The 27,592-nt window shown below is 38.9% G+C and overlaps 1 protein-coding gene across 1 annotated transcript in view; it reads left to right on the top strand.

The window, feature by feature from the left end:
• Positions 1-35: 35 nt before the first annotated feature.
• Positions 36-27,592, top strand: part of elp4 (elongator acetyltransferase complex subunit 4) — a 64,137-nt gene continuing 36,580 nt past the window's right edge. Inside the window, exons 1-9 of the mRNA XM_028443332.1 lie at positions 36-231; positions 3,171-3,206; positions 8,935-9,056; positions 10,586-10,720; positions 12,024-12,160; positions 14,560-14,644; positions 17,310-17,498; positions 20,541-20,649; positions 22,805-22,911. Coding sequence (XP_028299133.1) covers positions 54-231; positions 3,171-3,206; positions 8,935-9,056; positions 10,586-10,720; positions 12,024-12,160; positions 14,560-14,644; positions 17,310-17,498; positions 20,541-20,649; positions 22,805-22,911 — 1,098 coding nt within the window. The 5' untranslated portion in view covers positions 36-53. The remainder of the gene's footprint in view (positions 232-3,170; positions 3,207-8,934; positions 9,057-10,585; positions 10,721-12,023; positions 12,161-14,559; positions 14,645-17,309; positions 17,499-20,540; positions 20,650-22,804; positions 22,912-27,592) is intronic.

A 27,592-nucleotide genomic window follows, 5' to 3' on the forward strand; every position in this document is an offset into this window, starting at 1 on the left:
GATTGGTTGATGTACGCCGACAACATGACCGGGTTTGATGTCGCAGCAGCAGTATGGCGGCTCCCGTCAGCAATGTGGGGATATCTTCAGGGGAACGCTCAGCCTTCAGATGCACAAGTTTCCAGAAGAAAACGAGGAGTCGGTTAATCGCCATACCGGGAACAAGACCCTCGGTGCAAAATGGTCAGCTGTTAGTGTCCACCGGAGTTACGTCACTGGACTATCTGCTCGGTCAGTCTGTTATTGTAATGTAGCCTCAACGCTAAGCTAAACAAGCTATAAAGGGGTTCATTGTGTGTTTGTGTACAGGGACAACTCCTTATAGCAGCTTTAAATGAGCTTTATGAAATTAAATAATCATATTCCATTGTTGGAAGAAGAAATGTGTTCACTCATTTAGAAATGTGATGATGATGTTGCTTGATTGAAATTGTATCCAAGTACAAGTAAGTCATACATAAAATATTCAAGTACAAGTAAAAAGTAGCTCAAATAACTAGTACAATTACTAGTTACTTTCACCCCCCACATTTATTTTTGCTATTAAATATTGCTTCTGTTCTCTTGCATACAGTAAACATCTCATGTATAAACTTAAAAAGGAAGAGATTAAATCTTGCACATTTGGAACTTTAATTTATTTTCCACAGAGGCATCTGTATAAAATAAAAGGTTTGTCAAAACTTACTATTTAAAAAAAAAAAAATAAAAAAATAAAAATAAAATAACACGTATAAATAAAATAAAGTAAATACAAGTATAGCTACATTTATTATCTCTAAATCTAAGAAAAAAACCTCCATTCAATGCTGTGCATTACATTTAATCTGATTGGTCGGCTATAATGTGATGTATTTGATTGTTGTCTGCTCATTAAATTTTTTTGTAGTTTGACAATGTCCGTTGATTATTTTAGGTCCATATCTGTATACATACAATAGCCAGCAACCACAACAACCAATGCCTAAAATCACAGTTTACACATAATTAGTATATAAAGACGTAGACATTTGTACTATTGTTTCCAGTAACAAGATTATATATATTTTTTTACCATTATATTTAATATCATATTGTACAACATAACTAGACCATATTCTGATAAGTTGCTGTAGGCCAGCACTAGAGTTGGGCAATATATTGTGATTCCAGATATATCGAGTTTTCTATTTTGGCGATATAGAAAATGACAAAATCCCTTATAGAGAGATATACCTATATATTTTTTTCAACTTGTTTTTATTTATACAATCACAGTACAAATCACATCATACAAGTATTTAATATTATTCATAGAGTACAGTCAAACAGTGTCCTTAGTTACAATTTTTCCATATTTTTGAGATATATACATTACTGGTCAAAACACCCTAAGTTTTTCAGTTATTTATTGCTATTCAAGTCGTGCAAGTCCAATGAAATGTTTGAAATGTCACAAAGATAAATGCTGAACATTTAGTGGGTTAACAATTTAAAGCTGTTCTGCAGCAATGAAGGTTGAATCAGGCTTGAAAGCTGGTGCTATTAATTCCTACAGGTGTTCCAGCTTTTCTCGGTTACTTCCAACACCCTCTGTTTGCATAAAAGCAGTGTTAGAACACACTGTGGTACCAGACCCTCATGAGCATCAGGTCATTTCTTTTTCAACTCAAATTGCTTATTTGTTCTATGCTTTCATTTCAGAGTGCAATGACACAATAAACTGATACATTTTCAGTAAAACCTTTGACCTGCAGTGTATTACATAGCTTATTCTGTATTAAAATACTTGTTTTAGGTGTTGCTGCTTTTGTTACTTTTTTGAACTGCATAAAACACAGTTAGATTTTTTTCTGAGTGTGTCCTAACCTAGGCTTCCCCCTAAACAAGCCACACTACAGAACTCACTCGCATATGCTGCCCTTTATAGGAGAAAAAGCCAAAAGTGTCACATATTGTGCAACTGTTTGGTAATAAATGTGCCTGTGTGGCATTTTTCATCAGTAAATTTAACCCAGACTTATCTTTCTGGTAAGACTTTCTTAAGTTAAAAATATCGAGATTAATATTGTATATTGACATTTTGAGAAGAATATCGATATGAGTTTTGGTCCATATCGGCCAGCACTGTAAGGTGACTGGATGATCAAGTCATTAGCATACATCAGATGGTTAACAAGTCTATCACCCACCATGCTCGATGTTAGGAAAAATAATAACCACAATTATGTTATTAATAATTGAAATCACGATTATTGAAAGGATTATTTGTCCAGCAAAAAGTTGTTGTTGCACGTGCTTTGAAAAACTCAAAGTTAGTGTTAATAATATTCTTTTCTCGCATGTGCCAAGCTTTTTTCTGTGTAAATATCCAAAATCATGGCAGTTTGTTTTGTTTAGCAAATAAAAGAGTTGTAAAATGTAACAACTCTTCTTGATTATGTTATTTTTGTAATCGTTGAGTGTAATAATCTAAATTGTACTCGAATTTCGATTAATTGCACAGCCTTAGTTCATGTATACCACCTTGGCGGACTCCGTTAGTCACAGAGAAAAGTCCTGCCACATCAAACTTGCATTTTTTGATGCAAGTACCAAAAATGTAGAATTATTATCAAATAAAAAGGGACCCCCTATATTGTAGTTTCATTAGCAATTTGCCATGACTCATTTGATCAAAAGCATTGGCTGCATCAAGGAAATGCATCAATATTGTAAAGTGTGTTTCTTCCATATGCACTACTAACTTCCTTTAAGGCATATATATTTGTACACATCTGTAATGTGTTTTGGCTCAAAGCCAAACTGAAGGTCTGTTGTAGTATAATGTACTCCTGCAGTTGATTCAAAACAATGAATTCTATCACTTTAGACAATATACTAAGCTAGAACATAGGCCTGTAGTTCTCTATTCTACATATTTTAACTGTTAACACAGATAACAGAATCAAGTACTGTAGCCTAGCATTAAATCCCATTAACATCTTAAGATTGTTTAAAACCATGTCACAGCATATGAAAGTGTGTGTAATCTGTATGTATTAAAAATATCATGTAATTAAACCTATGCTGCCCTTTTTTCTAAATATTTTAGATTTTTTTTTTTTATGAAATGAGATTTTTTTGTTGTTTACAATGATGTTCTAAAAGTGATATTTACCTGTATTTATCGTGTTTGTTTTTTCCAAAAGGTGGTGGTTTAGCAGTTGGAACTGTGCTACTCATAGGTGAGTCTATGGTGTCAAATATTCAAAGCCTTTGATGGTTTGTTTTAGGCATGTATGAGGTTTTTTTTTTTTTTTTACACAAATAACCTTTACATTTTGGTAACAAGCTTTTGTTACTTGTTCCTTCCAAATAGCAGTCATTCAAAAAAGGCCGGGGCTATGGCTACGTTTAACATACCTCCAGACACTTTCTGCAAAAAACCATATATTTTATATTTAGGATATTTCTGAGCGGTTCCTCCCTCGTCGGCCCACTTCATTTGAGCACAGTTTCCTCCTACGCATCTTTTACCCTAGCGCATCCTCTTTGTCTCGAGCCTTGTGGGTTTCATTGTTTTTTGGGTTCTTTGTGTAGCAAGCCCTCAAAATGCTCATTGTCCTTTAATGATTTAATTACTTTAATTACCTTTTTTTCTACATGTTTTTGATGAAACATGTTTCCTGAAGCATTTCCCAATTTTCTCTCTCTCTCTCCTTCTTTGATTTGGTTTGCTTGTAATATTTTGCCTGTCATATCAAAATTATTTTATATTTCAATAAAGCCTTTGGAGATTGAATGACTTAGAAAAAATGAGAATAGATATTTGTGAACATCGAAATACATGTACACTTCTGATCAAAATGTTAAGACCAGTTGAAAAATTGCAAAAATGTACATTTTGCACTCTTTGATCTTAAGAAGGTTCTAAGTAGAGCTTCAAAATGCAAAAAGAAGAAATGGGAGTGAGACAAAGGAAAATTTGAGTCAGCAATTTATTGTGAACAAGAATAAAACTGAATTGGTTGTTTTATCAGCTGATCAAAAGTTTAAGACCGCAGCTAGATGCTATTGTTTCTAATAGTGGGAACATTGTTTCAAGTGGTATAGATGGCTTCATGGAGAGCATCCACTGTCTGGAACTGACAGTGGAACTCCATGTTTGTCAACTTCCCTTGCCATCTGTCATCAAATGTTCTCAATTGGGTTTAGATGAGGGCAACATGCAGGATGGTCCAAAAGAGTGACGTTATTTCTCTGGAAAAAGTCCTTTGTCAGGCAGGGAATGTGAACTGCAGTGTTGTCCTCTTGAAAACCCAGTCATTCCAACACAGATGAGGGATGCCCCCTACAACATCTCCACATAGCTAGCCACCATTTGACGCCCCTGCACAACCTGAAGTTCCACTGTTCCATTGAAGGAAAAAGCACCCAGATCGTGATCCACTGTGCCACGTAGAAAACATCTCAAGTGGGATATTCTCTTCATGCCAGTAATGTTTTTAAGCCATCAGGCCCGTCAAGGTTAAGTTTTTTCTCATCAGAAAATAAACTTTCTTCCACCTTTCAATTTTTGGTTCTCTCATCCGAACTTCAAATGAACAATTTTGAGGCGTTGAAGGAGACGAGGCCTTTGGAGACCTTTTTGTTCTTAAAGCCCTTTTCTCGCAGATGCTGTCTGATGGTTATTGGGCTGCAGTCGGCATCAGTAACAGCCTTCATTTGGGTTGAGGATCATCCCGTTTCTTGATGGACAGCCAAACAGATCCTTTTGCTAAGGGCCAGTGAAATTACAACACTTGACTTTTTTGTTCCATAACCTTCAGGATTTTTAAGAATTTCAAAATGACTGTCTAACTGTGTCCAACCTCAACAGCAATGGTGCGTTGCGAGAGGCCTTGTTTATGCAGCTCAACAATCCGATTTCAATTTCAAAGACGGAACGTTTTTTTACCTTTGCTATCAGGAGGTCATCACAGTGTGAATACTCGGAAGAGAATGACATTGAATCCACATTTTACACAGATTTGGGCTTTTAAAGGCTGTAGTCTTAAACCTTGATCAGCTGATAAACAGCCTTTTTCAGTTTTATTGTTGTTTGCAATAAATTGCTTACTCTTTTTCTTTTTTTTGTTTTGTAATTTTGTCATTTGCTAGAATCAGTAATAGTCGTATCCGTTTAGTGTGCAATAAAGCACAGCAAATATTTAGAATGAACTTGAATAATACCTATATCCATTGACTGGGATCCTTTGTTATTATTCCCGAGTGCAGATGTGTTTGAGAAGTTATTAGTATTGTGTTTAAAGCAAAGCAAGTTTTTTTTTTTTTTTTCAGGATGTAAATGTCCTCCACTGTATTGTTATTATTGTTATTATCATTCATCATAGACTGGGCTATATTTGCTGGTGGACAGTAAGGTTAAGGTAGTCATGTTTCCCCTTGAAGCTGTAATTTGTGAGCGGCCAAGGCCTATACCAACTGATGATATTGCTTTGCCCTTTAATTCATCCCCCCAATCGATGCTGGAGTCAGTGATTACACACTAATGCGTTCTTCCCTTCCATTTTGTGAATCACTGTACGGTTGGTTTCCTCTGGTAATGAGAGACACAGTAAAGGTGAAATGCAAGTGTGCGCACTCTCTCTTGTGTTTGTCTCTGAAAGTGGTGTGTGTGTGTGCGCCTCATATGCTGTTGTTTTGTTTGGTTTGTGTGCGTGCGTGTGTGTTTCAGGGGGCTGAGTTTAGGGTGCGTGTTTGTTTGTGTTTGATTCAGGCAGTCTGCCCCTTTAGCCATGATGGCCTGTTTGTGAGACGCAGACATAAAATTATCAGACTGTTCGTTGTGTGCCTTTGAAGTGTCTCGAGCTGTCTGCCTCGATTTGTCATCCAGAGAGGGATCAGTCCAGCATGGCTCCTGTCTAAAGATCTCTCATCTCTTGCATTTTTGTAAGAGGAGAACATAGTGACACGGCTTTTGTTATCTTTTCATGTGGATGCTTTTACCGTTTGACTTTAAATCACTGTCTTTTCCTTTATTTCAGTTAAAACCAGTTTGATGCATACTTTCAAGGACATTTTCAGTGTTGTATTATTGTCCTTATTATATATGGTAAATTAACATAGATACAGTATAAGCTCTTTTTTTTTTACTATAAAAACAATCTTGTCAGTAGAATGATGATAAAACTAAACAAAATCCTGTTACTTCGTGGCCATTAGACCGTTGTGAAGAAACAAAAAACCAAGACTGACTCCCTACGTTTAACCAACCTTGACCAATGTCTCTTTACAAACACCTAAACAAACTCAGTAAAAACAAACTCCCCACAGAGGTGTGCTAAGTTAAAGTCACAAAAACAAAAAAAAAAACGTCACACATTCCGTCAAGCAATTTGACCTTTAGCAATAAACCAACACCTTGCTCCGCTATCTACATTAGTGATAGAAATGCAAAGGTTTTATTTATTTTTTTACTCCAAAGGCATAGTCAACCCAAATTAAAAAGATAACTCAACTGATAGACTTTTAAATGGGACAAAAAACAATTGAAATGCACGCTTAACATGCTTGACAAACTGCGACAAAGGTTTTATTTCTGGTAAGTGCAATGTTAATATGTGTGGATAATTCCTGGTCTTCTTAACAATAATGTCTAAGAATCTGGATGAAATGTAACTAAATGCTAAAACGTCAGATTTAAATGCTAATTCACCATAAAGCTATATTGGACTGGTAATACGTAGGAGTAATCTCCAATAGACGTTTTTTGGTTCTTTTTTCAGACATTAACCAAAAAATGTCTATAGTAATAAGAACACATTGTGATCGTTATTGAGCTAGTAATCTCCAACGGCGATGCCCACATATCGAGGGGTACTATAATGCATGCTTAAAGGAAATAAGTCAATTTAAATGACTCCAAATACATTTCTCTCACAAATTACTTACAAAGGTTTATTATTCAGCTTAAGTCTTATCTAAAGAGCATTCATGTAATGACTTTAGATGTATCATTTTAATATTTCTTAAACCACGTTCCTGACAATTTATTTTTACATAGTAAAGTAAACAAGCCTGGTATAAACCCTTCTTATAAAGATGCACTGTGATCTGTAAACATCTTGCATATACTGTAAATCAACACTTGACTCGCCCAAATCCTCATTTGTTGAAGTGTAGTGGGCATCCTGAATGTGTTTGATATTTGAACTGCTTGTGGTTGTTGTTTTATTGTAATTTTATAAGGTTTTTAGGCTATGTACTTGTACTATTTTCCTGTGTTTATTTGTAGAATGTAACTAACTGTTCAGTTAGAATAATAGTAATAGTTCATAAGACTTACAAGCGGAAAACATTCTGACCTAGATTTATGTCTCCTCCCCCTCAAGCTTCAGCACATATGATTCAGGTCTCTTGCACTCCCACCCCCTTGTTTGAAGGCAAATGAGGAAGACTACACCCCCACCACTTTCCACAAAAACTTAGTCAGAATAACCCAAAAAATGAACTAAAAACAGAGAGAGAGAAAAAAAATCATCCATCCAATGACTGTCCAGAGTGAGTGATCTAACTCAAAGATATGACCGTCCTCTACCCCCTGTTGCTTCGATACCCCACCACCTCCTGCCTCCCCCTCATACCCCCCGCCTCAACAGCCTAATGACTCCTGGAGGTTCCATTTGTAAGGCTCCCATAGAAACACGACCACAATAGGCCCCATCTTGAGAGGGCCCATCTGGGAGTCTTTGTGGGGCCTGCTGAAAGCCACAAAGGCCTGCTGACCTAGAAAGCCATCAATAAGAGAACAGGGAGCCCCACCGACAACAAATTGAAGAGCCATGGAATTTCCTGGGCCATCCTAAGTCCGTAGGTGAGGAGGTGGATCAGGAACGTGGGAGGGGGAATTCTCTGGATGTTCAAGGATGACACATCAGGATGTCATTCTCAAGCTGTCAGCTGCATACACATTACCGTAAAATGTCTCTGCTGCCTTTGTCCTTGTGCCCACTGTTTATCATTGTGAAGAGAGGCCTATGAAATCTTTACAAACTGGGGATAGTGACAGGAAGCAGCAGCAGCATGCTGGGCAGAGTTATGTGCCCTGCTCGGTTGGGTTTCACGGTTATGATGCAGGCTTATTTAGAGTGTTGTGTGGCCGGGTGGCTGCTTTGTTTGCAATTTAGTAAAGGATATGTTTGGAAAAAAAGGTGTTGTGCACATTTTATTTAGTAATGTCCATAATTAATCACACATTAGTGGGCTGTAATTTAATTATTTAGTCTGTATTTACTTAGTATATATTACATTTGACAACCTTTTAGTTTTTAAATTATGCAAATCATCAACTATATGAATCTAAATGCAAAACAAGAAGCAAGTTCAGGTAAGCTTTTGAGAAAAAGTGATACTATCCTGAGCCGACTACTCCTTTTTCTTGACAGTTGTCACATGAGGATCTTCTTTGTCCTGCTGCGTGAGCGTTTTTGTTTGTGTGTGCTTGAATGTTTCAGGTGAATGATTAAGGCAGGTGTCTCACTCTCACATCTTCTGCGGGATAAGGGCGAGATTGGTGAAACAGGAATAACCTTTTATTGTCATTACTTACTTGGTTACAATGAAAGTGGACAGGATTCAAAGCAACACTCTAACATGAGCACTGAAGATAAAATCTTTACTTTGACTGTCAGATCACACCACACCTGTGACTTTGTGCCATGTTGATTATCGTTTGAGCTGCTCCCTACCGAAGGAAGCCAGAATGTGGCCCTTAGATCAATTACCGATGGCAGCTGTGATGTGGTCACAAACTACTGAATCTATGGTGTCATTTCTGTGATGGACAAAAATAAACTTTTTTTTTTTTATAATTTTAGAATGATTGTAAGGAACATACAGTAACTCTTTGAAGATGTTATGTTCTCCCCACCATTCTCTCTCTGTTTATTGTTGGTGTTGTTTGTTTTGCAGAGGAGGACCTTTATGATAGCTACTCTCGCATGATCTTAAAGTACTTCCTAGCTGAGGGAGTCGTGTGTCGACATGAACTCTTTGTGGCAGCAGCTCAAGATAACCCTAATGACATCCTACAGGTAAGAGAAGAGGTGCCATGTCCTTTTTAAGATTAGGAAAGGATTCATGACCCTTTGCAAACTATAAATCTGGTCTACAAAATGATTCACTCAGATGGCCTTGATGTGTTCACCATGGCAACTACACATACTGTCACAAAGAAGTGTTTGAATGTACTTTCAGTGTTATTTAAACAAATAGGAATCTTTTTTTTAAGTCCATCAGATGCTGTTGTACAGTGCAGGCTCCCATGTTTTCCACAACATGAGTCGGGGTCTGTGGGGGAACTGAAAGGTCAAAAGTGGCATGGTTGTGGCATTGTTGAAATGTTTCCCGACGTATCACTCTGTGAAGAGAACTGTAGCCCCAGTTGCTGACTGTCACCCAACATACCGAAGGAGGCCTCTCTCCCACTGATTGATAGTGGGAGGGGTCATAGTTTCACCCTCACTTTACATATCAAAGACCTATTAAAACAGGGGGAGTCCCATTGGGAATATATCACATCGTTTAGTGTTTTCCATACTCCAGGCAATGGTCTAAAAAACTGATGAAATCATGTCTCTATGTGTTTATTTGCTGTGTATTGTCACATACAGTATGGTACACAAAGATTTGTTGTTGTTTTTAAATTCTGGTTTTATTCCCATTAGTGTGAGCCTTAAATAAATGGTCATATAATATTCTGTTTAATGAAGAATTCTGGTTCCTCCAGCTCTTAGAGCGAACATTTTTTTTTTTGTCTGAATACTTGGTGATAATCATTTTTACACACTAATGTATACATCATTTAATGATACAAGGTTGATGATGATTTTAATGATGCCTGGGTCTTGAGAATATAACTGATATCCTCATTGCACATAATACTTTTGCAGTGAAAACAATCATTGCTACTTGTTAAACAAATTATTATGATTTTTATTTTATTATTTATTTTTTGTTTATTTGAAAGGGACAGTGCACATTGATGAACAAATGTAAAAATGACATATTGGAAATTGGAGTTAGCAAAAATGCGAATTTGCATCTGTTATCCACAAAACACATTATTCACAAGGCTTACAGTACATACTCTAAATACAAGACAATACAAGTCAATCAACAATACAAAGTGCATGAATATAAGAGTTACAGTTAAAGTGCTTTAGTTAAGGTGTGTATTGCCAGTGTATGAGATATGAGGAAGGTGCACAAAGTCAAACAACACTCACCATTCACATATACAAATGGGCAACCATGGCTCAGATGGTAGAGGGGTCGTATTCTGATTGAGAAGTTGGGGGTTTGATCCCCGTATATACATGTCAAAGTGTCCTTAGTGAACCCTAAGACTAGTGCGTAGCATGGTGTGTGAATGGGTGAATGAGCTGATATGTAAAGCACTTTGAGACTACTTCAATGTAAGGATAAAGCGCTACAGTATATATATCACATCCATTAACCATACATATGTCTGTGCAAACATGTAGAAAAGCAGGGCGGAGAGCAGGGATAGTTGTTGTAATTATGAGCCAGTTTTTAATTTACGTGTGAACATCTCATTCAGGAACTTCCAGCTCCTATCTTAGATGATGTCGCTTTCCCCAAGCCAGTGGAACAACCAAGGCTTTCATGTGAGCCTCAGGACAGTTTAGATGCCATGAAGATTGCCTGGCGCTATCAGAATCTTCCTAAAGTTCAGGTAATCTTTTTTTTTGTCATTCTTTTTCTTTATCTTTGTCATAATGTCACTTCAGTTTTTTTTAAAGCATAGAATAAAGATAACTTTGCAATTATCTTCTTTTATTGCCATGTTTTCTGTCACTAGTGATGCTCTGAGAATAGACAGTACTGACTGTTTGGTGATTTGGCAATTGTCTCGACCTCTAACTCCATCAGATTTTAAACTCCTTTGTGGAGTGAATAGGGCTTCAGCTTTTCTTTTCAGAGCTAGACCAGATTACTCACACTTAGCTGGCAATAGGTAGGCTTTTCACTGGTCCCCAACTCCCATGTACACACGCATACACATGCACGCACCCCTGCTTAGCCTGGGAAACAAGAGGACTTTGCAGCCTGAGCATTGACATGCCTGCTTGCTCAAGCCTATGACCCAGACCTGCGCCTCTGTCTTCTCCCAAATCCCTGCCTTTCCCCCTGCAAGGGTCGGCATCCCTACACTCTTTCTTCCGCTTTGAGGAGAGGTGAACCTCCCCTTCTACTTCTCTGCAGTCTACCCCCGTTGGTCTATAATCCATATCGCTATGTGGATTAACAGCACACACTGTGTCCCTAGGGATCCTCTGCCTCTTTCTCCCTCCCTGGAAACTTCTTTATATCTGTGTCCTTTCCTCACCTCTCCCCCCTTCCCTGTAAAATCGTCTTTACAAACTTCTAGTAAGCTCCACCAGCGGATTTGCATCCCAAATTCACCCCCAGAGTCAACGCTTACTTTCCCCTGACACACACCTCTCCTGGCATAGCCCACTGTTTAGCTCTGTCGATGAAGACATCAGATCAAAGGTGAGGCTGTCAGGGCGGGGATGCAACGCTAAGCGGGTTGCCTGGTTCACAAAGAGAAGATGAGCCCCTGACCCCCTTGCCCTGCTGACCTCCTCGTTCCGTCAGGAGAGGGACACACCGGGGGCCCTAATCCAGATTAAGAGTAGATTAAGGGCCCCTCTAACAATGGAATCCCTGGTTTTACTGAGAGAGAAGAGCTAAAACTCTCTCTTTCAGCTGCAGGAAAACATCCGCCTTCTCCTGCGTCTCTGTCACGTTTGCTTTCACAGTCAGAAGTGGTCGTTTATGTGAAGAAATGGTTAAGAACGTGTTTGGTGGTGCTTATTTAACTTCTCAACTGAAGAAATGTTGAGGAATGACCCATAAAAGATGCAATTGCATTAACTTTATAGAAAGATTAAATTGTGTGTTAATCAGCTTTTTTGAATCTTGCCCATCTGTAATGGTATTTTTCTCCAATAAATCCGACTTGACCTTTTCAGAGTGCCCTGGCATCCTCTTCCCGGTTCGGGCATTACTATGATGTCTCCAAGACGATGGAGCCAGAAATTCGCCAAGCGGCCAAGTGTCACTGTTTCTACTTTCCAGATCATCCCACTCAGTCATCAACCACACACAGGTAAAACAACAAGACATCATCCCCAGAATGCATTGCCACCAATGAGACACAATCTGCACAACACAAGCTCACAAGCCTGACATCATTGAGAAAACTCAGTAATATGAATAAGGCGTCATCCACAGAGCTCCGATTAAAAACTCACGTCAAGGTAAACCAACAACAGACCGGTTGAATAAAGATACTCTTTGAGCCCTGAGACCAGCAGGACTCTTATATGAAAGTTACCCAGAACTAGCCTTATTTTGGTAAAATTCAACACGGTATTTATGTAATGTGTAATATTATTTTTTTTGCAGCTGATTTAAAAACAAAAATAATTTTAACTTAAAAATTTTGAATTAACCTGGGGGTATCAGGCATTTCAGTTTTTTTCCCATTCAGCTAAAATGACTACGGTAGTAAAAAAAATAAAAAATAAAATAACATTTCCAATAAGCATTTACAATGCTAAAGGATTTATAAATACAGTATTTATTATCAAAGCATCCTATATAAATGTGGTAAATCTGCATTGCGTTGTTGCTGGCCAATGCCCATAGTCAGTCAGCCTCTTGGATGGGTTGTGCATGTCTATTCAAATAAGGGTCTTGTTTGCAGAGCGTCTGTTTGATTTCTCCTGCGTTGAGTGTACTTAGGGTTCAGAGGTCACACGGCCTCTTTACTAAAAAGAGTACTGCTGAGCACACAACGGCACACGAAGGCACACACTGAGTAAATATAGCAATCTGGAGCCCAGAGGATCTAAAGGAGACTTGTTAAAATCCTTTATGCTATTAAATGGAAGGGTAAAAAAATAAAGACCACCCTTTGTAACATTTTAAACCGTATTCTTAATTAAACCTAAACGTACAAGTGCATTGCCCAACATGTTTCCTGGTGATGCCTGATGCTCTGACACTGCCAGTACAGAGTAAAAGTGACTGTTAGTGCTACTGTTGTGTTGTCTGAATGGGTTATAGATCTCATAGACATTTGACAGCATGAAACTACACCTGCACCGCACCATTGTGCCTCAAGGCCCTCCCAAGAACTGACAAAAATACATGCACACACACGTGCACTCGGCACATTGCACATACACATGTAGCACACGCACTCGTAAGCAGGCTACTCCCCCTTGCACGTGTCCACAGCCCCATGTTGATACCCTAGCTGTTAAATTGCTCCGTTTCACTTGAAGGCATAATTGGCACAAATTGCTCTCTAGGTGATACAGATTCTGTTGTTTAAGACCATGCATCCCCCTTTTTCTTTGCCTTTCTCCTCTTTGCTGAAAGATGAACACTGAGAAAAAGAAGCTTCCGGGAGCACGATCCTAATTAAAAGACGTACTAGCCCCTGCAGTTAGGCACCTAGACCTTCTTGGTACCTGAATGATGGATGCTCAGTAGGGGAAGCTAAAACACAAAGCTGTTTCTCACAATGCATGCCAACCATTAGGAACCTCTCGCTCAACTGCATGTCACACCACCCCTGCCCCCTACCTCAGAGCTTGGGCACGGGCAGAGTGTCCATGGAGGGTAGGTGTCCCTCTTTCACCAAACCAGCTCTATCATTAGACACAGCAGGGTCAGGAGGCGCCATTGTTGTGCTGAATTACTGAAATAGAGTACATGGATATACTTGTCCAAGTGTAATCAACACAAGTGTGTATTACCACCGGTCTTTATGCAGGGCTAGTGGCGTGTGACCAATCTATGTGTATCAGCTTTTGTAGCCTGCAGGTCGAATTGACAACTGACGTAGCAGCCCACTGTGAGCCTCCACAGAGTGGTCATTACAATGGTAGGGTGTTCTTAAGTGGAGTGTCCTGTGTAAAAAAAAAAAAAAAAAAGATGGCGTTAACATTCCTGTTGGCCATCTTGTTGGCAAATAAAGGGCTTAATAGTAATTTAGTCCTTGCTGGATGTTGATCTAATGCTGCTTTACGGCCTTTGTCAGTGGTGCACAACTTACCCCTGATTAGGCACTAAAATGCTGTTCTCTGTTATTTTTAGGTATCAGCCTATTAAATCTTTCCTTCCATCTCATTTCTCATCTGTGTTGTGTGTACGTTTGTGCATATGTGCGTCTCATATGTCTGTCAGTCTCTCTGCATCGGCACAATCAGGTCCTCAGGGAGCTGACAGGGAACCAGTCATGTTGTAATTTAATCAACCAAATAAATTAATTGGATCTCTTGATATGGACCCTCTGTCTGCTTCAGTGGCTCCAGAAAAGCACAGTCAGGAGGAACATGCTGCAGTCATAGAGGATTAGGCAACTGCAGTGATAGGCTTGGCCCATTTTTTTTCAAAATGATCTCCGATACAAGTTGCATTTCCTCTGTGTTTTTTTTTTTTAAGGTTGTCTACTTTACCCTGTCTATTATTTCCCATGTCCTGTGTTCTCTCCAGCCCCATGCTTCAGTCCTACTCTGCTTTGCTGAAGTCACTTCAAGAGGTCATACACAGGGAGGGCTTTTTTATAGCTGCCCCCATGGTAAGAACTAACTTTCATTTTTTTTATTTTTATTTTTTTTGGGTTTTTTTTTAAGTACATCTACCACTGCTCCTAAAACATATTTATTCCTAGACTCAACATAATTTTTAATCTAAAACGAGTCATTCAAAAAAACTTACTGATGTGGATTTACAAAGTGCCTAAGCAAGATTAAAAAAAAAACATAAATAAGAGATACTCATTTGTTATGATTATACAGTCATTGGCTTCACCTATTCAGTACCAAATCGAATAGGCTTTGGCCTAATTCATTGTTGCATAGATTAAACAAAATGCTGGAAACTTTTCTTGAAAAATTGTTCCAAATTTACCTGATGGCATTTTACATTTAAAGCAGGTTTGTTGTAAATTATTTCTTCATTTATATCCACTCCAAAGGAATACATTTAAATAGTTTCCCACATCGATAGAAGCAACTGTGCAGGTTTTGGGCACTTAGATTAAAAGTTTTGTTTACATTTATTTTTTGTTTTGTTTACATTTAATACATTTAATACAAGAGTTATTAAAGATAACAACACAACTTAATTTTACTTTCATAAAGACTATGGAAAGGGCTATTTTTGCAGCAGATGTTGCACATACTACCTGTGGACCCAGAGGTTCCCACAGGCACCGTGTTGATGACTTCAAGTTTATATTTATTAAATCTCATATTACATGATCCCGTTCTGTTAAAGTATGTAGCTACCTCTTTTAGCATGGTTTTTAATCATTGAAAGGATGCAATGCATGAACGTTCAAAGGTGCATTTTCTAAAAAGTTTTTGCTAAACCTTCGTCTCTGACCTCAAATGTCATCCTCACATCCATACTAACAACTTGAATGCCGTCTTTCATACCTCGCCTCTGTGTCCCAGCTGCGTCTGTCTTGCATTTGACATACATTTTTATAATCATCATCATTCTTCCTCACAGTGCCAGAAACATTCATGGCCCCTTCTGTCTCAATTGACATGTCTGTAAATATTTTCCACTGGGCCAAGTGTTCTATGAACAGCATATATATATATAAATACAAATCCTACTCACACTTCAAACACACTACATCCTTATTGAATCACAAGAGCATGGAAACTTTGTCTTTTTTATCCTTTGTGCATGCATGTGTGCATGTGTGTGTGTAGCACATTATTCACCTACATTCAGTGACCCCACTGCTTGTCACCTGGAGCCACCTCGATCTCTGTGTCACTAACAAAGGATTTACCTCCTCTACCCCCTACGTTCCCTCCCCAAGTGCTGTCGCTCACACTTTATATTAACTGCTGACAACATTAAAGCAGTATAGCTGCGTGACTTGCTGTTGGCATCGTCTTGGAATGCAGATCAGCAAAGATTGACATTGGCACTAATGTAAAATCTCCCAGTATGGAATAGCCAATTTGTGTTTTTAACTTTTAATTTGCTCATGTGGTCTGTGTAACAATCCACAGTTTTGATAAAGACTGGTTTCCGTAAATACCAAATCAGAACAAGAACAAGGTTTTGTTTTTAAAAACACTATTCTGAAGGTTGTTGTTTTTTAAGGGGTCTCAACAAGCTGATAAGGTTGTCCTCTTGGGTTAGGTATGGTCTGTATGGTTGACCTCTAGTTCTCCTCGAAACCTGACTTGAAATGTGGAAATGTGAACTGGAGATTTTACATTTGGGCTTTTCTCATGTTGTCACAGCCACTGTTATGTTGCCACAGTTCACCACTGCTGTATTACAATTATGGATGTAGACTTGTGATTCCATGAAACCCAAAACATGCTTTACTAAATTTGCAAAATATTTTGTACTTTTTAAGGACCTTAAAAGACTTTGAGTCAAAAGATGAAAATCTCCTTAAAAACGATGGGAATCACTTCTCTTTGATTTTGGTCCAGGACTGAACATATTTTCGGTCATAGGAAATGATGGCAAGTGGAGTGAAGTGGATTTTCAATGGATTGAGATAATAAAGGGATTTAAAATATAAGAGAGTAGAGCTGAAACAAAAAGCTAGAAAAAAAATTCTGAGTAGATTTCAGGACAAGGCATTGTTAATCTCACAAGCTCTCATCTCAATAATCAAAAGCCACCCTGAAGAAAACCCCAAATAAAAGTCAATTGTACTTAAGGGTAAAAACCTCTCAGAGTTTACACAGGCATGCCCCATTCTCTCAGTTCCAGTGATATACATCCCATTCTTTTTTTTCTCTTTCCTCTTGAGAGAAGGTTACCGTTGATCTCTTGGTGTTGAGGCTGTGGTGGGGGTGAGGGGTGTTTCAAGGGAAGGCACTCCACCCTTACCCAGGCCCCCTTGGCGGCAGAACATCGCTGCACTGCCAAGAATGTGCTAGGTTTTCTGGGTGGCGGCCATATTGGAAGCCTGTCTGACAGGTCCATTGTGCGTTTGTCAGATGGCTCCTGTGATTGGGCAGTTGTGTCCAGTCACGTTTGGGCACTGGGTTCACATCGTCTGTGCTGGTGAGCAGACTGTCCAGTCGCCCTCTCCTATAGTTTGGAAATTCAAAAATAAATAAATAAATCTCATATGCCGTTCCTAAAGTTAAATCTAGCCTTAATATCTTTTTTGCTCTACCAATGAATCACTCATATGACTCAACAAACACACCTAAATAATATATTCTGCACGTCCTATTGTTTTCATATTCCAGTCCAAGTCACGTAACATCCTGCGCGTCGGCCTACACTCTCTCGGATCAGTGCTATGGGGTGATGACTTGAGTTGCCATGACAGCCCAAGACATAGACACGCCCTGACTACTTTTCTATATGGACTACGAGCATTGCTGAGGTCATCACTGTCCGTTGCTGTAGTTACCATACCTTCACGTCTTATCCAGGTAAGGATACCTAAAGAAACACAAGAACGTTTCTCCAAATAGTACATAGATATGAAAACATTTTTGGAGGTGACATGTTTATGCAGCTCTTCTATTGAAACATTTTTGAAATAGACTTAATATTTGAATATACAGAAAATCATTTAATTCGACATTTAATTGAGTTTTGCCTTACTATGTTTATTATTGTATATGTTTTAATGTAGTGATGTACGAAGAATGAGTGTTTGTCATTGGGCCTCCTCCTGACATGATAGTGAATGACTCAGGCCCGTGAGGGGCCACTTCCACACGTTACACACCAAGTATAGCTGGTTGAGTGCGCACACTATTCATTGGCATTTAAATCCATGTTTGTTTGTTTTGGCTTTAATTACAAGAGACTGTATGTGGACACATTTGCTGACTTAGAAATGCTCCTCTGTTGCAGTCATCTGTGTTTCTGTACTGACGAGTCTGTGTTTTGGGGAGGGGGTGTGAGTCTTCATGCATGCGTCTGTGTCCAGTCTGGCCTCTCAGTGTGAAGGTGGAGTCATCTGCTGAGGCATATGGCAAACCACAGCCCTCCCCCAGACAGTCAACCAGAAGCACACTTACCCGAAAAACCATCTGAGACTTTCTAGCAAAATGGTTTTATTCCTTCTATTGTATTTTTTAAAGTTAATTTCTAGACTGTATCAATCACAACTTCATTAAAATTGATGTGTTTGTTATCCGTTTATTCTAATATCAGTCTTATTTGATACAAACGCTAGGTTGTCACAACATGGTCTGGCTCTGGGCCTATGTACTTAGTGCACAGCGGCCTTGGCCTAGTCAGAAAAAGGTAGAGTGGCTAACTAGCAGATGTCTGCTATGGTGGGAGCGTTCCTCCTGTCTCACTCTGGCCAGGCTTCCAAAAACCTTAATCTGCCTCCTCCCCCTTCCCCACCCTGGGGAGAGAAGTGAATGGGCAATGTGGGAAGAGAAAGAGAGGGAGAAACTTTGAACCAAGTCAGGTGTTGAGTGGCAAAGTCAACATGGTGGTAATAAAGACTTGTATGTTACAACCTTATTACCTATTTTACACTGCAAAGCTATTTTTAAATATATGTTTTAACTTCTAAGTGATGAAAGCACCTGTTTGAAACCAAAGTTGTTGTTTCTTTTTTTGAATGCTAGCAAATGATCATTTAGCCACGATGCCACTAGATAGATTTAGTCAAGAACGTTTAGCCTCTTGAAGACTGTCTAGACTAAAAACGAAGACTAGCTGTCCATTCTGTACTGTCTCGACCAGCTAGCCCACTGCTACTAATGTACAATACTCAATCTATTATTGAGCAGCTTGGGAAGCTGAGCAACTCACTGAAAGCCTCCTTACAGCAGCCCAGTGCCACAGTCCGTCTGAAACATTAATTAGGCACGTCTTAGCTCTGTTCCCCTCTATCCTGCCACCTACCGCTACCACACACAAACACTACATGCTGTCTTCTCAAAAATGCATTTATGTACAGCTCAACTACTTTTGGGTGCCCTGACAAGAATTAGAATTCTTTTGGAAGTAGTTTTTTTTTTTTTTTTTTGAGTAGTGAAGATGCATTTTTCTAATAATATTTTTTTATATTGTTTAGTTAACTTAACTTTGATTAAATAATCACATAAATGTAATAGACACTACAGCTGTTGTGTGAAAATATAATCTCTCTCATATATGTACAAACCTTATACATTACCTAAATATATTTTTGTTTGCAGACAAAGGCTTACAGTCTATATTGTTCTGATAACTTCTAATTATGTTTTTTTTTTTTTTTTTTATGTCATCACTATTATGTATCCTATGTTCAGCTCTTATATACACTTTATTTATTTTTTCATAGCACTAAGCAGGGTAAACCCTGGTCAAGTGTGTCATCCATCACATGGGCCAAGAGACAATCATTCTTAATATCGGTTTTCAGGAGCTGTACTAAATTTGTGATTACTCATGTGTTTAATAAACATGTGACGAAGTTAAAAAAGAAAAAAAAAGTACCTGCGAATGCAGTCTCAGAAAGAACGTGTAATCTGAACACAGTGGCCACAGTTGGCCAAAGCTCTGATTTTTAAAAATCATGACTCCTTCCCAAAGCACCAAGCTTAAAAGAGTCTTCATGGCCTTGACGAAGTTATAGTTGGAAATGCCTACAGACACTATTGGTCACACCACACCATTAACGCTTTGAATAATTTGTTGTATCCAAACTTTGACACTGGTTTTAATTGCTGTGCTAAAGTGACCTCAGATACCCTGTAAGTGCTGCTGCTCCTGACTGCTAGGATACAGCATACTTTAAAAGTAGGACAAAAATGAAGAGGAAGAAGAAAGAGTGGGGAAAAGACATGAAGGCATGAAAACTGCATTAGGCGGTGGCAGCCAACACAGAGAGAAGGATTTGAATGATTCAGGAGGCAAAAGGATTAATAATGCAGGACTCCCTCTCTCCCTCTGTCCCTATGTCCCTCTCTCTGCCTCCCATCTACTTCCTTTACCCTGTACTTCCACTCTATTGTGGATGTCTCCCTCATTCCCACTATTGACTACTGAGTTGTGCACCTTTGCTTTCAAGACACGGATCCAACCAGTAGGGGGAGCTATACACATCAAACTCATGATGGTTCTCCCACTTAACCTCCAACCTTCCCTGCTAAGTGCCAGTTTAGGACTGCCCACCAACTATTACCAGTTTATAAAAGATACTGTTTGACAAAGTGACTTCATTTCATTGTTTTGCTTTCTGGATTTTTGTGAATGAATGACTTTAATAGTGGTAATGTCCAGTTGCTTGGCCAGACATGACCTGTGTAGCCTCTGTCACTTTACCTCCTCTCTATAACTCATCATATGCACATAAGGCTTCAGTAGAAATGACCTGGCCACAGGAATTGTTGACCTCATTTAATTGCGACACTGATGGCTCATCAGGAGGCTTTTAATTACCTGTTCATGTTACCCTCTCTCTGTTTCTTTCTCCCCCCCACCCCCTCTTTTCTCATTCTTGGTCCCATTCGATTGTACAGGACAGCTCTCTAATGGGCAGCATTACCCAACTATGTGACTATGCCATAGCCCTGGAATCATTCAAAGGCTCTGAGAGAGAGACAAACCCTCTCTATAAAGACTACCATGGTAAGCACACACACACAGACACACATACACATTCTTATCTTTCTGTCTCTCTTCCATCAAATGCAGGCACATACACACAGGCAGTGCATTAAGGCTGTGGCTGGGCTATGGATGGAGGCAGGGCAGCCCCCTTGCAGTCCAGGCTGTCAGTGCACGTTAGTGTGCTGCTGCTCAATCAGACGTGCTCCTCAGTAGACAGGCCGGGGGGGATTCAGCTGCCACGCTGTACCCCCTCTCCCTCGCACCCTCCATCCATGCCTCTCCCCCCCTCCAGCAGAGCCACTCTCCCACTCGCCTCACCCGCTCTCCATCCCCAGTCCCATACCCCCGAGGCTCAGGAGCAGTGCAGACCAACACTGGGGAATCGATATTCTAACCATCACTCTCTCTTCCTCTCTGCCTCTATCACTCTATCCCTCGCTCAATGTCTCCCTGGCCCACGTGTTCTATTAATAAATGGAGGGCAAGGCTTTCAGTGTGGGCAAAGAACACTGGTAAGGGACGGTCAGAGCGCAACAAAGATAGATGAAGAGACGGCGGCACAGTTTGTCTCAGCTCTCCTGGACCTCGCCAACACTTTTTCGGCACAGTTTTCTCATTCGCTCTGTCTCCCCCCTCACTTACTTCTTTTCTATCACTCTAACACACTATCCACTCCTAAAGGTCAGTTTAAGCGAGTGAGGTATTTTTAGCAGCGGCCTCTCGAGCTCTTCCACTCATTCTGCTGCTTTTCCTTTCATTTTCCTCTCAACTCCTTACGTTAGACTGCAGTAGTTATGACAGGTAAAGGGGCACAATTAAAAGTTTCCAATGGTGCATTTTTATGTAATTCAACAACCGTTTTGATTTAGATACTACACATAGTAATATAGTAGCTTGTAATCCCATTCCTATGGTTTTTGCATTATTTTAACACTAGATTTTATTTTAGTGAAGAGGTTGCATTGAATTGTGCTGGTATTGAATTGTGAGTCTCTAGTTAAAAATATGCCTGTCCTGTTTAACCAGGCAGAGAAATACTGGTTCAGTTATGAAATGCATGGACATGTAGTATTGTTTTGATGTGTGTTCATAAGTACAAACGCATCTGGTGCGAGTGTGAGAGTGCATGTGGATGCGCGTGCGTGTGTGTTTGCGGCAGCAGTTCAGGGCTGCTCAAAGCATGCTGGGAAGCCTGTCACTGCAAATCAGGCTAGGGGAACTCACCCAAGTGCACAGATGAGAGAACCCACCATCCCCCACTTTCTCTGTTCATCTTCCTTTCTCCATTTCTGCCTCCATCACTTTTTTTTCTCTCTCACGCTTATGTATACTTCCCAACTCTTATCTAGGGTGTGCAATTTTAGCAATATGTAGCTGTGGTGTAAGTGGCTGGATACTTTTCTGTAGAGAAAAATGTTTCTTTTAATTAAAACAACAAAACTATTTTGCAAGTTGTTGTAGTGAAAGCAAGAGATGACATAAACTACTTACAGAATATTTCAAAAAGCATCTGATAGTTATATAGCTGTAAATTACTTTGTTTACAGTATATTTTTGCCAAATTTTATATCTGAGAGGTAATAAAGTAATCCATGGTCGTTTGCAACCTGAGGGGTAAATATTTAATAATATTAATATTTTTGATTTCTTTGATAATATAATGGAAAACATCTTAAATTCTGGAGTGTTTGTAAACTTTTATTAAACACATTAATTTGTAAAATCTGTCAATTCCTCCTTATATTGGTTTCCCATTGCCTATTGTTTGTTTAGATCTAATAAACAAAAACGTTTTTGAAGAATAAATTTATTGCAATCTTTTTTTCTTTTTTTTTAATTTCTAAAAAAGAATCATTGCTGTTGTTGATATAATTGGTGTTTTGGATAATGAAAAGTTACCAGGAAAACATTAACAATGCCATTTACATTAAAAACATGGTGTTGCTCTCATATTAAGGGTTTTTTTCTTTGTGGAATTTGTGAAATTTGCTTTTGAAATATGCTTTTTTTAAAATCCTGTTGTTCTATTGGCTGTTGGTAAGGCGACATAGGCACACACACACACACACACACACAGTGGACAGGAACCGAATATTTTCCTTGTAGTGTTGATGTATTTTTTATGCACTGGTGAACGCGTTCATCTTTAATTTGCCTCCTTTGTCCTTCCCAGGACTGCTACACGTGCACCAGGTTCCTCACCTGAACTGTTTGGCGAGCCAACTCCCCGACCACAAGGACCTGGCTTTTAAGCTCAAAAGAAAACAGTTCACAATAGAGGTATGTTGTTGAGGTTTACCACCCTTAATTCATTGGAGGTTTTTACCGATGCTGATGGCCGTAGAGAAATTCAGGAAACAGGAAGAGATTTATTTTCAGAGTTGGAAACAACAAACAGGTGATTTCGAGTACATTCACTAAAGTTATGATTGTTCCAACTGTGCTTACTGCTGTCTAATATTGGGTGACAAAATCACAGGTGTAGATATTGATTTGCACTTCAGTCTCAGTTAATGCAGTGTTATTACGAGGCTACTAAGCGAGAAAAATCTATTCATATAAATATCTAATGAAGGGAGCTAATTGTGGTCTAGCCGAATATATACCCAAATCTGCCATAACATTGTGATCACTTGATTTATATTGTGTGTGCACGTTCTCCTTTTTAAAGCATGTACACAACCTACTATCCACTTTATGTTCTGACACCTTCTGACATGTCTAAATGAGCAGGAACCAGCAATTTAAGTACAACTTGCTTGTCTGTTGGTTTGAACCACACAGGTACCTTGGCCCTCCATACATGCATCAACAAGTCCTTGTTTGGTTCATGACTTTAGTAACGTGCTGCACTTTTGATGAACTCTAACTAGGATTGCACAAAAATCATTATGAAACAAACATTTTGATTTGGAAATGTTTACAAAATGCTGTAGGCTGCGCAAGTATCTGCTATAATTGCTCTGATAAACCCTGATAATTATGAGCTTAGGAGACAAAGATTTTTTATGTTAACGCACAAAATGCGCGATCTCATCAAATGCAATGAGCAATCTGCTTCCAAAGTACGCAGTGATCACCCCTGCCAAAGTTCATTAAAAGTGAGTAAAATACTCACATGTTTTTGGGACATCATGGGATAAGAAGTCTCTCAATAAAAGCCCAGTCATGTCAGTGAAATGGTCAGAATTTCACAACATGAAGTGTCACGGTAGAAGAAAACATTATGTTTTCTGTAGAGTTCATTTAAATAATTATGTTAATTAGTATGTTAATGTCCGTTACAATCCCATGTATTTTTAACCTGGTCTATGCCGCTTTTATGGGTCAACTATTTTGCGTTTTGGTGCTGTCTGGGATATAATAGTTATATATACTGTATAACTATTATTTCCTGTATTGAAAACCTGTAATGCACCAACATGGATTCATTTTACACCATTCTCATAACTCAGTCGTGTCCAACTACTAACCAAAGAATTATAACCAATCAGGCTACATTTGAAATGCAGTTGATTTAACTGTAAAGTTAGGAACTGCAATACAATTTGACATTATTTTTACATTTTTGACAATCAATGCAGTTGCTGTTTCAAATTCCTTTTAAACATCATCATTTTTATGACTGACCAGAAAACTGTCTTTGTGTTTAACGAATTAATGAATACATGTGCATGTTCCTTAAAGGCTGTGGAAAAATGCCAAACCAGTAATGATAGGTGTTGGTTTGCTCATGCAGCAGCTAGCTTGCTAGTAGTGAGGTTGCTGCTTGTTAATGCCTACACATTGTTTTTACTTATATTTCATCCAAAAGTTGTTCTCATCCACTAGTGAAGCCAGTCTGCCCCCCAAGCACAGCCAAAGGGACATTTCTGGTGTAGTGGATGCAAAACAGCTGCATACGGCCAACATTTAATGTCTTGTAGAGTGACGTCATATCAGGGGGAAAACCATAAACAAACCAGAACACAAATGGTCTCACTGTCTTCCTTGTCTGGTGAAGAAACACGAGAGATCAAGGAGAAAGTAAAAATCCTTAGAAATGTAACTTCAAACATTTTATGCAGTGTTTTTCAACCTTTTTCGGGTCATGACCTCATTTTTATATCCCAAATTTCTTGCTACTCCACAGACATTTTTTCTCTAGAATTAGTTTTTATCGTTTTTTATACAGGATTAGTGCATAAAGTGACAAGATGGGACAGCTCAAATAGTTTTTTTTACTGCAATTTATTTGAACCAAATTATATTTGAGAAAGTGAAAATATAGAATACTTTTGTTTAAGATTGTGTGTGGTGAAGAATAATAATTTAATAATTAAAAAAATATATAAATGTATAATTTTAATTACTAGACATTTCAGGGGACCCCAGTTTAATTCCAGGCGACCCCAAGGTTATAAAACACTGTTCTATGGGATTCCCAATCCCACAATGCATTGCATGAAAGTTTTCTGAAGTTCAAATCACCTGACCATTTGTCAACAAACCAATAATAGTAAAATACTTTTTTATTATTTAAAATACTTTTAGATTTGTTGATCTATGAGGCTTGTGCTATAAAAAATGTCAGGGATCATCCCATGCAGCTTTAACTTTAAGATGTAAACTTCCATGAAGGCTAACTTTAGCAATAACAAATTGGGTAAAGATTAACCTTACAGTCAAAGTCTATTAGCTAATTCAAAAGAAGAAAGGTGTCCATTAGTGCAACCTGAGAGATGATTCATCAAAGGTTTGTAGAAACACACTTTGTGTTGAGCACATCATGCTGCAGCCTTTCTGTTTTTGCTTTTGTGTTAATTTATAATGTTGAATGCTCCTGTTCTTTCTATTCAAGATGTGTTCATTTTGCATGCATCAAATCATCACTCTCACTCTGGGCAATTAATCTGTCACTGAACTACCACTCAGAAGACAAATTAAGGGGGCCCACCTCTTAGCTCAGACACATGATTGGTCCTCATTACATTATCTTACCTTATCACACCCTCTGCTCCTTGGCTTTGAGTGAGCCCTATTGTTTCTGGCAGAGGTGAAGGGCATGAGATGAAACGGCCACCCTGCCCCCAAACTTCCCAGCATCCTGCCGTCAACCCTGTCTCATTTTATGTCACTCTTTACCATCACATGAACCCTTACTTCTCCATGCATTGACACACCCCTCCTTTATCACTGACCTCCTAAACGGGCCAATCCAGCATGGATTTACAAGGTCTGTAAATGTCAAGGTGGTTATCCGCAGTAGTCATTGACATTTAATTGGTCCTCTGTATTTGGTTGGCTTGGGGACTGATGCCCAGAACATTCTCTATACTCTGGAAAAACCTGGATACCATGTTTCTATCCCACCAGTGTGTTGTTATGGCCAAGCTTTGTCTATGGTGTTTAAACAGCTTTGCAAGAGTTTTTTTTTTTTTTTTTTTTTCACCGACCTGAAAATAGAGATGTGAAAAAAAGCATTAAATATCTGCTTCTAGATTGATTTCATAACTCACGGTTGAGTGTTGACCTTAAAAAAGTGCCTAATATGAAATGTCAATCAAAATATTTAAACGTTGCACGCTGCTGTGTGTCAGGAAAATTCCCTGGGAACATCGTATCATATCACCAGTCATGCATTTAATCAGCTGAAACACAGATTAGTTGTAATAGTACTCCATTACGTTCTCTTGTTGTGTTCTCTGGCATCATGATTAGCTGTCATTTATTTTGTATACCAGCTTAGATGGAAGTGTCATGAAGGTATGAGTACATGTTTGGTTTGCATTACTCATTTCAAAGGAACCAAGATCGTAAGCAATACTACTGTGTTGAGTTCAGAGTTTGTGGCTGATCGTATACTATGTTTGACCTGTTGGTCAACTGCCTCGGTGGGCGGCTGATTGACACATATGATTGTGATTGGATTCTCAGCCCGGCAACTGACATGTGACAGCTCACACCATCCCTGCTAATCACCTCATTTACTCAAGCCACAAGGCGTCATAGCCCGGGGCCACATAATAGAGTCTTCCCTCTCCACTGCAAACATTCTTAATGCACACATCCTGCTGATGTGTCCTTCTTTAAAGTTTTGGCCTTATTTTTATTATATTTTTTTTAAATAGTTAGTATAATTAGTTATTTGAGATGTAAATATGATCAATGACTTATGATTGACAGCATTTGCCCTTTCCCGGCGGGTCAGGCAGCTGCTAGTCAAGTTACCTGAGCATGTGGCTTTGCAGGTAACCAATTCCATAACTGCTGTTTGACCCCAGCTTCCATCACCTAGTACATCAGGGGCACTAATAACTTTTGTTTGGCATGGCACAGAGTAAAGTTTTTGTCAACAAATACTATTCTATGTTTGGGGTATAGTGGGGCCCGCCATCCATTGCACCAATGTACTGCTTATTTTGTCATAAAGTTAGCACGATAACAAGAGTTCAAATCACGGTTGACGAGCAGTAATTAGTTGAGCTGCCTGAAGCTAGAAATTAACCCATGGAGCTGTCTGAGCAGGTAGGAGAGTGTTAGTCTTAAGACAAAATTAACACATATTCATCGACACTTGTACTTCATTGCTTGTTCCCACACAAAAATACGTTGGCAAATTCAAACTCAGAAAAGGAGGCATGCCATGCTCGATTAAAAAATTCTCAAACATGCATTGCGTGTGAGAAATTTCCCAGTCACTCATTTTAAGCTGACACAGACCTCAGTCACTTGTTGCACAATGCAAGATGCTTTGAGAATGAAGCTCTGAAGAATGCAGATGCTACGCAATTACATTCTCTTTACCTTTCTTTGACCCTTTAAACTGACAGGCAATGTGCCTGTGGGTTGCTGGGTGCCACATAGAGGTCAAAATGTCAAATACAGAATAAGAAGGGGATTTGTGTCAAATTTGTCTTCTCTTAAAGATCCTATTTGAAGGTGTCCGTTTTTGTCGTATACCTTTAACTTTTTACTTACG

The sequence above is a fragment of the Gouania willdenowi genome, chromosome 3 (genome assembly GCF_900634775.1).
Source record: "Gouania willdenowi chromosome 3, fGouWil2.1, whole genome shotgun sequence".
Lineage (NCBI taxonomy): Eukaryota > Metazoa > Chordata > Actinopteri > Blenniiformes > Gobiesocidae > Gouania > Gouania willdenowi.